Raw genomic sequence first — 15,131 nt, 5'->3', positions numbered from 1 at the left:
ATAGTTACGTAGTAGGTCAGGTTTAAAAAGACATAAGTCCATCAGGTTCAAACACTTGGGAAGTAAACATATCCCACATATAAAACCCTATGGGCAAAGATACAGATCCAGAGGAAGGAAAAAAAAAACCTTGGTACAATTTGCTGCAACAAATTCCTTCCCGATTCCATGAGGACCATTTATATATTTATACAGAGTGATCAAATCTTCCCTTTACTTCTCAAGGGAGAATAGATTCCGTTCAGCTAATCTCTCTTCATAGCTGAGATCCTCCATTCCTTTTATTAGTTTAGTTGCCCTTCTCTGTACGCTCTCCAATTTCACAATGTCCTATTTGTGAACTGGTGAACATAACCTGGAAACATCTGTAACTGAGATAAGGATAGTGGTAAAAGTCTCATGGGGGTTTAAATTTACCACTCCATTAAAAAAGAAAATGGGCATTCATTTTATTGCCCCATGAAGGTCAATGCAATTGGTCCCGTCAGCTGAACATCTATCGTTTGCTCCTTCTCCACTATAGTTTAACCAGTTTTACCTGATATTTCCCTCCCTCGTGTGACAGGTGCCGAGTAGCCAACCCCCCAGTCCCAATTATCTCACAAATGGGATGAAGGGGATTTACATGTTCTTCATTCCCCAAAATACCAGGCATTTCTTTTCACTTTAAATGGCTGAACAAAGTGGCAGGGGAGTGAAGGTTAAGTTTATTTTCCAGTGTTCTCTCTGGCCCCTTTTAGCTGGGCACTTTTCAGTAACCACCCAGCTGCTTTAAGTTGGCTACTGAAAGGTTGGGTCACAATACGGGGGTTGCCACCCAGAAACAGCTTCTCCCTACCCAGCTTAAAAAAAAAAACATTTCTGGGGAGAATAATGTTCTACCTGGCCTATATAGGCAATGCACAGGTTTACTTTAGTGTTGATTGTAAGCCACCTAAAAAAGAGTGAGGCTCATAGCATTTCACAGTTAAGACCTTTCACTTGGCTGAACACTTACTTTCTTAGGTGCTGCTTGCACTTCCCCTTTTTACTGCTTTTTGTATTAGAATTGAAAGGGGGGTATTTCAGGGTTTCCAAAAGGAGGAAGAAACTCCTTCCTATACAACATAAAACCATAATCTTTCTCTGCAGTCTTAGATTAGTGAGCTGTACTGTCCAAAGGTCATTCTGTGTGTAGAGCAGGAAATATTTTTGTTCCAAAACATTCAAAAATGTATTTTTGATAGAACAAATGCAGGGTATTTTTCCTTATAAAAGTGGCCAAGACCACATGAGAATATATGGTTTGTGCGTGCCAATTAAACCATGATCTCTAACTATACCATGCAACCAGAAAATCATGGTAACTATATCTGCATTGCTTTTTTAGTCTTTAATCATAATTTAGTTAATGACAGTAAAGAGATGTTCCCCATCCAGAACCTGGACATATTTCCAACACTGGTTCTTATGATATCTACAAAAGTGCAACTGTTAATGCAATCTAATCTCTTTTATTCATTTGTTGTCAACCTAAACATTGGTTTAAATAATAAATAAATAATTACCCAAACTAAAGGTACACCAACAATAGAAATGAACCCCTTGGCTGGCTGCTGACATAACACATAAATAAATCTCTAGCCTTTCTCTTCCTTGCTTAAAACCTCGTCACACGCAGAACTCCAAGGCTTTTCTAGAGCTGCCCCGGCTCTCTGGAATGGTCTTCTCTCCCCTGTTCGGCTTGCTTTCTGCACCCTTATAAGCTCCCTTAAAAACCCATCTTATCAAACTCACCTACACTGTCTCTTAAACCTTCACTACTTCTCACCATTCTCCCCTCCTATTGTGTTCCACTTTCTTCATGTCTTAGATTGTAAGCTCTTTTGGGCAGGGTCCTCTCCGTCCTGTGTCTCTGTCTGTCATTTGCAACCCCTATTTAATTTACACCACCGCCAACACTAATATGTTGGCGCTATGTAAATACAGTTTAATATTATTGGGCTACAAAACTTTTGGTACAACACTTCACTTCGTTCTAAAATCATTTTACTAAACGAGTCTCTGTCGGATAAGTCATTATTCACCATAAGCATATTTAGGAGGCCTCCCTCCCCTTTCTTTTTCCTACTTTTATCACTTTATGTAGATGATTATGAAATACTTCCAGGGATGTAAATGCTGTGATTGCAAACCTTGCTGTCAGAGGATTGGGAGCTAAGTTTCATGTTGGTGATGGTGGTAAACGGGGTCATTGGTAAAATTATTTTTGTTAACTTTTTGACTGTCTCTTTAGGTTGTTGGCCCAGAATCTCAATCCTCATATTAGTTCCAGACCAGCCTACTCCAATTAAATAAATTGAAGTCATTATTACAACCAGGCAGACATTTTTTATTTGCTTGTTAAATAAGGAGTAGTAGGCAATAGCAACTACCACATTTTTTTTTAACTTTGGTTGACTTTCAGCTCTTGGCCCGGTCACAATAGTTCTCCTGTCACTGGAAGTTTCCAGCAGCAGGACGGCTGTACAGGATACAGCATGGCAGTGATTTACTCACCTGCTTACATGTGTTGCTCCCTCTCAGCATTTTCGGAAGGGAGTCATCACTCATCCAACCAGTGAGGGAGACATGCAAGCAAGGGAACATTTTACCTATCTTGTTAGTGTCTGTAGTGTAAGACAGGCCTTAGGTTTCTAAAATCTAGCGATAATTTTAAAATAAAATTGTTATTCAAATCCCAAAGTGACTGTAGTCATTAAAATGTTAGAGTAATAAAAATACTTGGAGCACTATTTACAAAGCAGGGAATCATACATTCCTTCAAACATTTTCTTGTGGGAATCTTACAAGCCCTAATGTTTCAGTGGCAGTAAATTGATTCCTATCTGGGAATGTTTGAGGGAATGTCAGATTCCCTGTTTTTAAATAGAGCTCTTGGTGTCTTCCTTTAAAATTTCCTTAGCTCTAAAGCACTGATCATATGATCTGTTCTGAACACTGGGAACAGAATTCAGTCAGAGATTCTTATTGGCCACATCTGCCCTTATGACACTTCCAAAACTCACCCCCAAATTTCCGCACCAGAGAAGAAATTTAAAGGAACTGGAAGGGTAGAAGTAATCAATTTTTGGTGTGAGGTGGAGGTCTTTGTGTTATACTACTATACCATTTTCATCCAAAGTACATTTGATATATTGAAGCAGAGCTTACACAGTAACTCTTCAAAGACTTGGATGTGGGCCCTTCGAAAAGGTTGGTTCATTTGTTGGGGTGTGAAGTTTCTTATTCTTTTGCCTTTTAAATGGTTGTCATTTTCCAACAGTATATATGCATGTTAGGTCTGCCTTGTTCAATATTTTTTTTTTTACAAAACCAAATGCAGAGGGATAAAGCTGAATTGAATGTTTTTTTTGGGTAGATAATACGCTTTAGAGCAGTCATTCTCAATCAGAGTTCCATGGAACCATATCGTATCTTCAGAGGTAGCAAAGGATTCCTTCAGCTTTGGCTGATTTGCCTTCCATGTAGTGGTGACCTCATAGTTTGTTGGCCATTGCTACTTAGCAGTCAGTAGCATCACCCCGAAGCTCTTTATAACCATCTGTAAGTGGGGCATTCTTTAAACTGACCACCAGTTTAAGGTGTATTGCTTCCATTGCCTTCCTCTAGTTTAAGCTAAAATTCCCTAAAACCTGGGAATTATTCCAAGGGTTCTTCAGGTGTAAAAGAGAGGCTGAGAGAGAGGTTGAGAGAGGCTTCTTTAGAATTCTATCCACCCAAGGTTGCAGCATCCATATTATTAAACCTCCTAAAAGTGCAAAAAAAGAATAAGCACAAAAAGAAGTAATTCGCTACCTGGAAATGTAGCCATAATTTCCTGTTTTTTATGTATTTGATTTGAAATATTTAATACAAATTTGTCCACTTCTGAGAATTATGGAATTTATTATTAAGGATTGCCTTGTTTGACCTATATCTGCAGCAAGTGTTCATGGAAATAAAAAATGAGGAAACCATTAATTTTTATGATTCCATTACAACAAATTTTCAAAGTATTATAATGATATGATTTGTCACTTGTATGTGTGGCAGAACTGTATGAAGTGTAAAAATAAGCAGTCCAATATTATGATAATTGGAATCAGCAAGCTTCTGTATTAAAACATCAAGCTACATCGAAAGCATCACAGAATGTCTTGACTCATTTTGCACATTTGTACTTGAAGCCACAAATGTGCAAAATGCACCAAGGTGTTCATTGACGATTGCTATGTAAGTTTGATATATTAATAAAAACTTTGTGGTTTCCAATTTCTTTATTAATATACCATTTTTTGTTCATGTTGGAGCCTATTTTAGTCATTCAAAGACTGAGGTCTGAGTGGGTGCCGTAGTATATGTGGATTGAATTGGGATATGTGTCAAAAAAACCCGATTTCTACACGTATACACTCAGTTTTCTGATTGTCCTTTCCAATACCTATTATCCGCTCAACACACTTGGCCTTTTGTTCTCTTTGGCCCAGTAGCCATGGGCTGAATCGGATCAATAATATAATCTAGAAATATAGAATCTAATATAATCTAATCTTTAAATATAGAATCCTAAAGCAGAGTTAAACCCCCCTTTTCTTGCCCTTCCATTTGCCATCACAGGGCGCCGATATACTCTTCGTTCTTCTCTGCCAAGATCTGTTCTTTGGTCATCATGATTGACCGGGCCAGAATGATGTAAATACCCAGTGGCTCTGGGTAACCTGGTTAACCTGTAATGGCAACCTTGCAATTTGGCACATGTACAGCTGAATGTTATTGACTTTTCACTGGAGCAATCAGGCTTAAATATTGCTTGTCCCATTTTGCAATAATGCCCCACCTGATCCCAATTTTTTTTAAAAAAAGGAACTTTAGTTCTGCTTTAAGTCAATTTAAAAAGAAATTAGCAACTAGGTGGCCAACTTTTTTCTTTCTTTTTTTTTGGATGATCAGATCAGTATCAGTAAATCTTGATCAAAAATATACCAGTTGTATCATTAGACACCAATTGTAAATAGATGATTGATCAATTTTGATACAAACTTTGATTACTTTATATTGATTGAAGAAGCCATGCATTTGCTGTTTTTGAGACTTTGGGGCATGCAGATCAGCTCATGCATACCGACCCTTAGTGTTTTACTGCAGAGTGATTGTGTTTCAGCAGTCTGGTTAAATACATTTCATACATTTTCATCATTACCTGGCTTGAAAAAAATTCCTTGTTCTATGTAAAGATTTATTTCTTTTTTTCCAGTGAACTTTTAGGCTGTCCATAGATATTAAGTATCTCTCATTCTTTAAATTCTGTGTCTCTGCACATGGTGGGTTTGGTGACTGTGGCCTGCCTAGGTGACATTAAGTGACTTACAATGGCCTTTGTTATGTCACAGATCAGCTGAAATCTGCATACGATGCCCCTCCAAGCAAGACTGACTCACTTCCCGAGGAAGGGCTCAAATCAGGCACACTTGACAGCACTCAAGATACCACCAAGACCCAACAACAGCCTCCATTAATCAAGCACGCAGCGAAAATGATTCTTACACTGCTGGATTCCATTACAGGTGACCGCAGACATTATTAACACACTTTCTGTGTGCAACATACACCGAATGTTTAGCCTCAGGACACAATATTTTGCAGGGAAATAGAGGTTTAATCTCCATAGCAGGGTATCTGGGTTTAAATATCAAGAACCCATGGCAGATATCTAAAATCAATCTTTAATACATTTCCTGATGAAAACTGTTTTTGTATGGAGATGCTTAGACCTTCCTGATTGTTGAAATTGGGCTTGCAATAGCTGAATGAAGAATGGGCATGAGGAGGATGTAAATGTAAATGGCATCAGCTATCTAAATAGCAGACAGGAGGGGCAGGGATATGCAACCTGCACAATTGCTGGAATTAATGTATATCTTAACTCAGGAACCAAAAAATAATATATTTCAGCTTACTAGCCTGTATGTGTTATGCCTTAGTGTTCTATTTCCAGACTTGTGTAACCAAACTTCTTCCTGATAGCATGGCAATGCTTATAGCTGATGACTTCCTGTCCATTAATACATCTATAGCCAGATCGTGGACATTTTTGTTAATGAGCATTTACATATTTTAGAACACAGGAATGCAATTGTAGCTTTTCTCCATATACCGGGGAATGCTGGTGTAGCTTTCCCTCCACACCCAATTAGAAGTAGTTTTAAGCAGTTTAGACATAAATCACATCTAATGCCTCTCTAGTGTTGGAATATCAGATAGTATTAGTACGTTATGTTAGTACGTGATTATGTTATTATTTAAATATATGTATATGATTTTATTCACCTTGATAGGAACATGGCATAATAAAACTATTTAATAAATGTAGAACGATTTACCTGTCATAGATAACCATTTCAATGTGTAGGTCAGTTCTCAAGGGGATTTTAATCTTAAAAGTGACTTCCAGGCAGATATAATATATATATATATATATATATATATATATATATATATATATTCCTTCACAAATTATATTTTCCAATGCAATGTATTTACGTGTTAATATCAGCCTTGTGCAATACTCTATATAGCAGCATTAAGACTGGGAAAAGGAGGGGCAGCAATGGGGTCTAATCACATTTGTTGCATGCATTATATCTGACTCACATAATCCCTCAGACCCTTTTTTCCCTCTATCCCAAGTTTTATTTTTTACCTTTTTTCTACAGCAAGAAAATTAACCCCTATGATGTCATTACCAGATTTATGAAATTAACTAAATAAAATTGCAACCAGGCATGTACTTTATTGCAAAGGGACAGGCAATATCTCTTCTGCAATAAAATAATAAAATAACCTTACCTGACTGATCACATTTTTTTATTCAACTGCTCGCTTCAAAAGAAGACAGCAAACAGGCAGGTAGGTATATTTTGCTGCAGGAAGGACATCAGCTGTCCCTTTCTGCAATATAGACCTGCCTGCGTGAGTTTCAAAGTATGGTTCTGTATATATATAAACTATGCTATGTATATTATTTTATATGGCTGTCTGTGCTGGCCCAAGGCCTATACCCCTCTTCTTACCTAACTACATAACCCAATGTTTCTCAACCAGGGTTCCTCCAGAGGTTGCTGGGGGTTCATTGACCAATGAGAAATTTGTGCCTCTCAAGTCAGTTTAAATGACACCAATGATCTTTTTGGCTATCTGATATTCTTCCCACTGGGCAGCAATGTAAGATGAATTATTCCCATTGACCACCACACTAATGTACTGCGATCCATACAGTAATTATAAAAGAGATTCCCAGAAATCTGGAAGGGTTCTTCCGTGTTATAAAGGTTTGAAACACACTGGCATGGGTTGTGGGGGAGCAGTGAAGAAGAATACCAATGAACCATCATTTGAGTACCAGTTCTGGGTCTTCAAGGACTGATATCACATGCAAGATGGCAGGACATGGCAGAAGTCTTAAGACTGTCAGACGTCCATACAGATGAGATTTTTACAGATAAAAATATTTCATATTAATCAATAAATCCACATGTAGGTTGGTGAGATAAATAATCAGGTGACAGGTTCTCTTTCAGTCTGGTTGAAATGGTAGTACAATCCAGCACCCTACCACATGATGCATAAGGGGCTTATCTAGCGATTCATGGTTAGTTTTGTAGGCGACAGAACAAGCTCCTTAATTGCTGATTGAGAGGACAATGCATGAGGTTTTCCTGTCATTAATTACTTTCTTGAACATTGTGATTACAGGCATGATGAAAGTTCTTTGATTTGTTTGACAAACATAATTCATTCTCAGATTGTTCTTTATTTAGCAGGTGCAATGCTTAATTTTCCTTTGAAGTGCCCTAATTCATACAGGTGTTCACCACCTTCTACCTCTTAAATGGTTAATGAAGACTTTGAGACTTTCAGAATTAGAATTTTTTTCTAATGAGTACAATCTGAACAGAACTAATCTCTTTTGGATCATTACTTCACCTAATCACAAAGCTTTTTTTTTTTAATTCAAATCCTGGCAGAGATCTAATTGGCGGTTCTCTGGAGCTTGATAATTGCATACAATATCAGGTCTCTTTTTTTTTCCCTGTATACCTAATGGCCTCTGCAATTAAGGGAGAAATGTAGCTTAACCCCTCGGGCTGATCTGCCTGAAACAAATCATTGGAGTTCTCATTATTCAGTCATTAAGTATACTGAGTTTGTTTGTAGAGAGACAGGACAGAAAATGTGCAATGTCTACAAACTTCTGTCTTGTTTCCTTTGTCCGAGTCAATAGTAACAGTAAAAAACTTTGCACAGTGTCTGTATTCTTAACAATTACATCCTGGATAAGGTTTCATGCTGCCTGTCGGTCATCTCTTCATGGATGGCTGACAGATTTCTGAAACCCAACCTGAAAAAAACAGAATTCATTATTCCCCCTCAACTTCCAAAACTTCATGCCCCCCCCCCCCCCAATTCAAAATCTCCCCGACATGTTCCTAACTGTTAAAAAACACTGTCCCTCCCCTCAGGCACGTTGTCTTGGCGTCACCTTCCATTCTACCCTCTCATTTACCCCTCATATTCAGAACATTTCCAGGTCCTGTCACTTTCACCTGTGCAACATCTCTAAAATCTGCCCTACCTGTCCCCAGAGACCACCAAACTCCTTGTACACGCTCTTATCATCTCTCGTCTGGACTACTGTAACCTCCTCCTCTCTGGTATTCCACTAACCTGACTCTCTCCTCTACAAATCTATTATGAATGCTGCAGCCAGACTCATCCATCCTTCCCACCGCTCCTCTTCTGCTGCATCTCTTTGTAGTTCTCTTCATTGGCTTCCATTTCACCTGAGAATCAAATTCAAGTTCCTGGGCTTTGCCTTCAAATCCTCCCACAGTTACTGTCCCACTTACCTTTCTGACTTGGTAAAAAAATACTCCCCTAACCGCTCTCTCCGCTCCTCCAATTACCTACTAATGATTTCCTCACTCATAACCTCATCACACACATGGCTTCAAGACTTTTTTAGAGCTGCCCCGACTCTCTGGAATGGTCTTTCTCATCCTACTTGGCTTGCTCCTCCTTTCTGCTCATTTAAAAATGTTCTCCATCTTTTTAAACTTGCCTACCCATCTTCTTCTGTTTCTTAAACCCTCATTACTCACCCACCAATCTATATCTTCCCTTCTGTTGTGTATTACTTCCCCCACTTCTTAGATTGTAAGCTCTTCTGGGCAGGTTTTTTTTAAAAAAATACAAAAAGTATTACTATTACAGTTTAGTTTGTGTTAGAAATATCTGCCTGGAGCTAAGCTTTAAAGTGGGAAAAAATAAAAAAAATGAGATTAGGCAGCTTCAAATTGCAGAAGGGACAAGTGGTGATCCTTTAAATATACTTATTTGTCTGTTTGAAATCTTCTTTATAATCTTGTATAATGTGCTCTGAACTGTACATGCGTGGTTCAGTGTGCAAGGGCAAGTATCCCAGCATCACCTGGCTTGCATATAGGGGTTATACCATTCCAGCCTGGCCAACAGAGATGGTCAAAGATCTGAAACCTGGAGGGGGGCCAGGTGAAGGTGGTAGCACCCGTGAAAAAAAGTGACCAAAGTAAATCACGTGCCTGGTTGTATTTTTTAAATGTTAAAGCAGAACTAAAGTCAGAATAAAAAAAACACAATCCCGCAGGTCCGTCGATTCTTCAGGAGGTTTCATTGATTGGGCCCTGCGCTGGCCCATTGTCCTCCTGCGGCCTGCGCAGGTGCAAGAGCGAGTTATGTAGATGGGGAAAAAGATTGCCGCTCTCACTGCGCATGCATGAGATCAGCAATTTTTCTCTCTTGTTAACAGAAACGGCTCTTTCTGCGCATTCCCAAGATCGAGCAAGCGCAGAAGGAGCAGCCAAGAGCCTCCCGGGATGCATGTAGGTATCCCAGGAGGCTTTGCACTTCTATTCTGTCTTGATTGCCATGGCAAAGTGCTGCATTTTTTTTTTCTATCCCGTCTACCCTTTTGAGTTATTTTGGGTTTAGGTCCGCTTTAGTTTTTTTCCCAAAATAATTCTTAAAGAGCAGATATAATTTTTTAAGGTTCCCAATCATCCCCACCCTGCACATCAGATACTGGTTCTGTCAGTCTATCCTACCTATCCAAATTTTATACATGCCATTGTGCTTCTGTGTCAGTCAATGAGTGGAGGCAGTGCTTGGAGGTGGGCAGAGCATGGGCGGAGGTAAGCAGTGCCTGGAGGTGGATGAGGCATGGAGCAGGGCATGGGTGTAGTGGTGGGTGGGGCGTGGGGTGCAACATAGGCAGCGCAGTGGGTGGGTCACATCAGTTCTCCACTGGGGCTCACTGTTGGCTGCGTCCGCCTCTGAATCTGCAGATATTTCTTAGTGTTAATAGAAACATTTTTTTATCTATAGCACTTTTTTTCTAGTACACTGTTCACTCAGAGAAGCTCACAGTGTGCAATGAAATCAGATAAAGCAATTGCAGGGTAGGAGAGGAGCTGGGATGAGAGGAGTAGAACTGTGCGGACAAAACAGCGGGCAGATTTAAGGTCGGCACCATACATATATTTTGATCTGAAGGTTTAGTTACACTTTGATGCCCACATTACTAGATTAGCAGTTTTAATTTTCCTATGGGCAGCACGGTGGCACAGGGGTTAGCACTCCGGCCTTTGCAGCGCTAGGTCCCAGGTTCGATCCCCAGCCAGGACATTATCTGCATGGAGTTTGCAGGTTCTCCCTGTGTCTGCGTGGGTTTCCTCCAGTTTCCTCCCATATCCCAAAAACATGCAGTGAGGTTAATTGGCTTCTCCCTAACAATTGACTAACTCCCTTAGACTTAATGACATATGACTATGATAGGGACAAAAGATTGTGAGCTCCTTTGAGGGACAGTTAGTGACACGACTATGGACTATGTACAGCGCTGCGTAATATGATGGCGCTATATAAATACTGTGTAATAATAATAATAATATTTTGCCCGTGTGGCTGCAGAAAGGCACATATAACCTATTACACGTTGTTCCCTGTGTTTTAATACTTTTTACGGGACAGCTGTGATGGCACTTTGAGTATTTCCTTCTAATAACCCATTGCAGATTGTTATGTGTGCTTTGGTAAATATAACATCTGCATCCCTAGGTTTTAATCTTTTTGCTTCGTTGCAAACCTTAATCATACATTTTTACTTTGAGTTAAGCGATTTGTCCAGTGCCACAACCTAGTGCTACAGAATGTAATCTGGTGGATTAGTAAAACACAAATCCTGATACCCTTTCAACCTTGAAAATCTGATTAAAGATCTGAGAGCCATTTGTTCAAAAAAAAGTAATTATTCTGTCATATAATACGTAGCGCTGAATTTGTGGAAACGTTCCGCAGGTTTTATGCAATGGGGGTTTGAGTTGGCGAGGGACATGCTCGTACAAACACAAAGGTTTATTCATACCTTGGAGAACCCAAGCGTAGCAAAACCTGATATCACAGTTAAATCTGAACTCCCAGCAAAGGGCTAAATGCATTGATGAATACATATATAGGAGCTGTTTTGCCTGCAAAAGGATGCTTATTTCTGTGCATCCATTTGTAAGATTTACACAGCTGTGCAGCATAGCAAACTTTGTATGGCAATGGAGGAAACTTTTTTTTTTTTGTAACACATACAGGTCCTATCCCTTCCCCAGCCTGAAAATGTACAGGGAAAGATAAAGTAGCAGACTGATGAGTTCTTCTTTGCACTACCGTTTACATACCTCTGGCACTGCAGCACAACTGAATTGCTCCTTGTGTTGCTTTTCCCTCCACAATTGTGAACTCTGGCTGGCTGATTTCAAAGCAAAATCAGAAACATACATGGCTTTCATTTCAAAGAATACATTTAAAGTGGAACTAAATCTTCGCAACTCACCTATCTGTATTCCATTGCAGGGCACCTCCATCTTCCTTCTCTTCTTCCTGCCAGAGACCATCTTTGACTGGGAAAACAGGGAACTTTTTGGCTATATATTTTGTATGTGTGCAATTGTTTAACAAACAAAGATAATTAAACTAACAATGAAAGTGTTAAAGCATTTTGTCCCTGTAATGGACACATAAAAACAAAAGTCACAGGGACTTAGTACTAGACAAAGTCCAATGCTAAAAACAATGAGACAACCAAATATAGGATAGAAAGAACTGGATCCCGATGCCCAACGCATTTCACCAGTTTCAGCTTCCGCAGGGGGATTGTGGGGAAAACCAGTAACAATACTAATGGAAGCAAAAGATATATATGAAAACTGCAGGGTAGGAGAGGAGCTGGGATGAGAGGAGTACAACTGTGCAGAAAACTATAGTTACATTATAATACAAAAGAGAGTGAATGATTTTATAAATAACAATTAAAGCCAGAATAACAAAAACAAAAATATATAGATCCATTTCAGGGACTAAATGTGTCAACACTATCCTTGTTAATTTTTCTTAAAATAATCTTTGTTGAATGCACACATAAAAAATTTAGAGCTAAAAAATCCCCTGCTTTCCCCCCTTTCTTTTCTCTCTAATATGAAGTTATTAGGGGATTGGCTACTATATAATATATTAGATATTTTAGAGCTTCATGGGAATACCCAATCTCTTTCTAACTGACCATATTTGGCTGTGTTGATTGGCCAAGCCGGGATGATGAAACTCCTACACAGGTGCACAGGAGTTCATAAGTCCTTGGCACAGGAATGCTGGGTACCCTGCGCATGCGCAGCTCAGTTTTGTTACCAGAAACCCAGAGCAAACAAGCATATAGGAAAGCCTATTGTGGAAGGGACATTGCCTGTCCTTTTGTGCAATATTGACCTCCCTGATCATGCAAACCTGAAAGTGGAACTTTAGAAAATAAAATAGAGATGTATTAGGTTCTGTGTGGAGGTATAGCTTAAAAAAAAAACTATGGGCCTGATTTATTAAAGCTCTCCAAGGCTGGAGAAAATACACTTTCATCAGTGAAGCTGGGTAATCCAGTAAACCTGGAATGGATTTCTTCAGTCATTTGCTATTTGTTATGAAATGTTTTTAATCCTGGACCAGATTCATTTCAGGTTTGCTAGATCACCCAGCTTCACTGATGAAAGTCTATAATTTCAAAAAAATATTACATATTTTAACACAGCAACGACTTGTCAAGTGGAACTAATCCCATGACTTCTCACCTACTGTTCCACCTTTTCTACTTTCCAAAGGCAATCTTGGCCATGCTGGAAATGACATAACTCCCATGCGCCTGCATTCATTCATTTTCTGCATGTACAATGGAAGCACTGGACAGGGAGGTAAGCAGAGTTATTGCTGAAGGGGCATTTCCTGTTCCTTTCTGCAATAACCCTCTGCCTGAATCTCCGAAGTTTAAAGTGGGACTTAAGTTCCACAATAATGAAGAAAGTTCATCCTTTGCTCCAAAGCATCAGAGTGGGCCACTTTCCCAGCAATCTAAATGCCCAAGCCAGCATAAAATTTCATGTTCATAACCAGCAAGAAACCCAGACTGGGCTTAGTTATTGTTTTTTCTTTTTATCAATTTGTTAATTTGAGCTTCAAAAGTTTTGTTTGGTTGAGTATGAACCATAACAAAATCTTTATAAGTAAGTTTTATTAAAAATATTTTTAATCAATACCAGGTTTCAAGTAGGAGGTTATAAGTAGGGCATAAAAAAGTTTCCTTTTTGTAGTATTTTAATATAAATTATTTTTTTATTTTTTTTTATATTTGTATTTTTGATCCGCAGTCAGACATTACAGCAATAAGGTCCCCTCAGCCTCATCCCCTAGCTGGGAATAGAGAGGGGAGTCCCTTTTTGGCAAGAAAATTTGAATACGGGCAGTGGTTAGCACTTTGTCCTTTGCAGCGCTAGGTCTTAGGTTTATGTCCCGGCCAGGACACTATCTGCATGGAGTTTTCAGGTTCTCCCCGTGTTTGTGTGGGTTCCCTCCAAGTACTCCAGTTTCCTCACACATTCCAAAAACATGCAGTTAGGTTAACTGGTTCCCCCCAAAAAAGTTGACCTTAGACTATAAAAATGACATATGACTACGGTAGGGACATTAGATTGTGAGCCCCTTTTGAGAGACAGCTAGTGACATAACTTTGGACTTTGTACAGTGCTGCATAATATGTCAGTGCTATATAAATACTTTATAATAATATTAGATTACAGGATTCAATGCTTTTGTCCCAATTGCCGGCTTGAAGAGCCTAATTTAAGTTAGACTCCAGCCAATGTTTTTCTTTTTTTCAAGCATCCAACAATATAAGGATTGCTGTCAGTCATTCCCAAAGCCTAACCATTCTCTGCTCAACAAAAGAGGGGCTGGCCCTGGGCTATAATGGGGCCGCCATTCACTCAAACTCAATCCTTCATTTATATAATAGACATAAATGCATCATGCCGGTGAATATGTCTGACCCCGTGTACATTCCACCTTCTCCACCATCCCCCTGCTCTTTGCTGTTCTGTGCCGTTGCCCTTTAATAATGCCAACCAATGTGAAGGAGAACAAATAGACTCGGCAGCCTTGCTGGCTTTGTAATTTAAAGGTTTCAGAGCTTCCTGTTTAAAAAGTCACCATTTGTAACAGAGATGAATTAGCCTGCGATCGCTTTGGGAGCCGTGTCATCACTTTTTCCTCTGAATTGAACTCTGCATTGCAATTTATTTATGTTTTTGGCAATTTTGTTTGAAACTTATGTCAACAGCGCGGAGCGCGGTTCTATTTTTCATGTCCATGTGTCATTGTGATAAAGTTGCTTTTTTTTCTATTTGCTTACAACAATTATTTTCAGCCCTCTTTTAAATGAGTATGTTTCAGACAGCGGGAAACAAGAGCTTAGAAGGATGCAGCACGGGGACAGCTGAGTTTATATGGGATCTTTGTAGCTGATGGATGGTGTAGAAAAGTGGTGGTCAACTTTCCTAATAGCGGGGGGGGGGCTCCATTGTATACCCTGATATTTCCAAAGGCTGTGCATAAAATCCAATGATTGTAATACTGTAGAAAACACAAACATTGAAGATATGCAACCAAAGAAAGAGGAGCTACAGACTTACAAATAAAGATCACAGGCA

General features: G+C 39.2%; 1 protein-coding gene across 1 annotated transcript in view; it reads left to right on the top strand.

Annotated features, from left to right (window-relative positions):
• The window catches only part of KHDRBS3 (KH RNA binding domain containing, signal transduction associated 3), a gene marked incomplete in the record, with an annotated part of 77,253 nt that overhangs the window by 25,635 nt on the left and 36,487 nt on the right, over nucleotides 1–15,131 (top strand). The window contains 1 exon segment of the mRNA XM_072410632.1: nucleotides 5,412–5,585. Within this exon segment, the coding sequence (XP_072266733.1) occupies nucleotides 5,412–5,585 (174 nt within the window).

The sequence above is a fragment of the Pyxicephalus adspersus genome, chromosome 5, assembly GCF_032062135.1.
Source record: "Pyxicephalus adspersus chromosome 5, UCB_Pads_2.0, whole genome shotgun sequence".
NCBI classification, from domain to species: Eukaryota; Metazoa; Chordata; class Amphibia; order Anura; family Pyxicephalidae; genus Pyxicephalus; species Pyxicephalus adspersus.
Note: the sequence above shows the minus strand (reverse complement) of the source record. Positions and strands in the feature narration are given on the sequence as shown.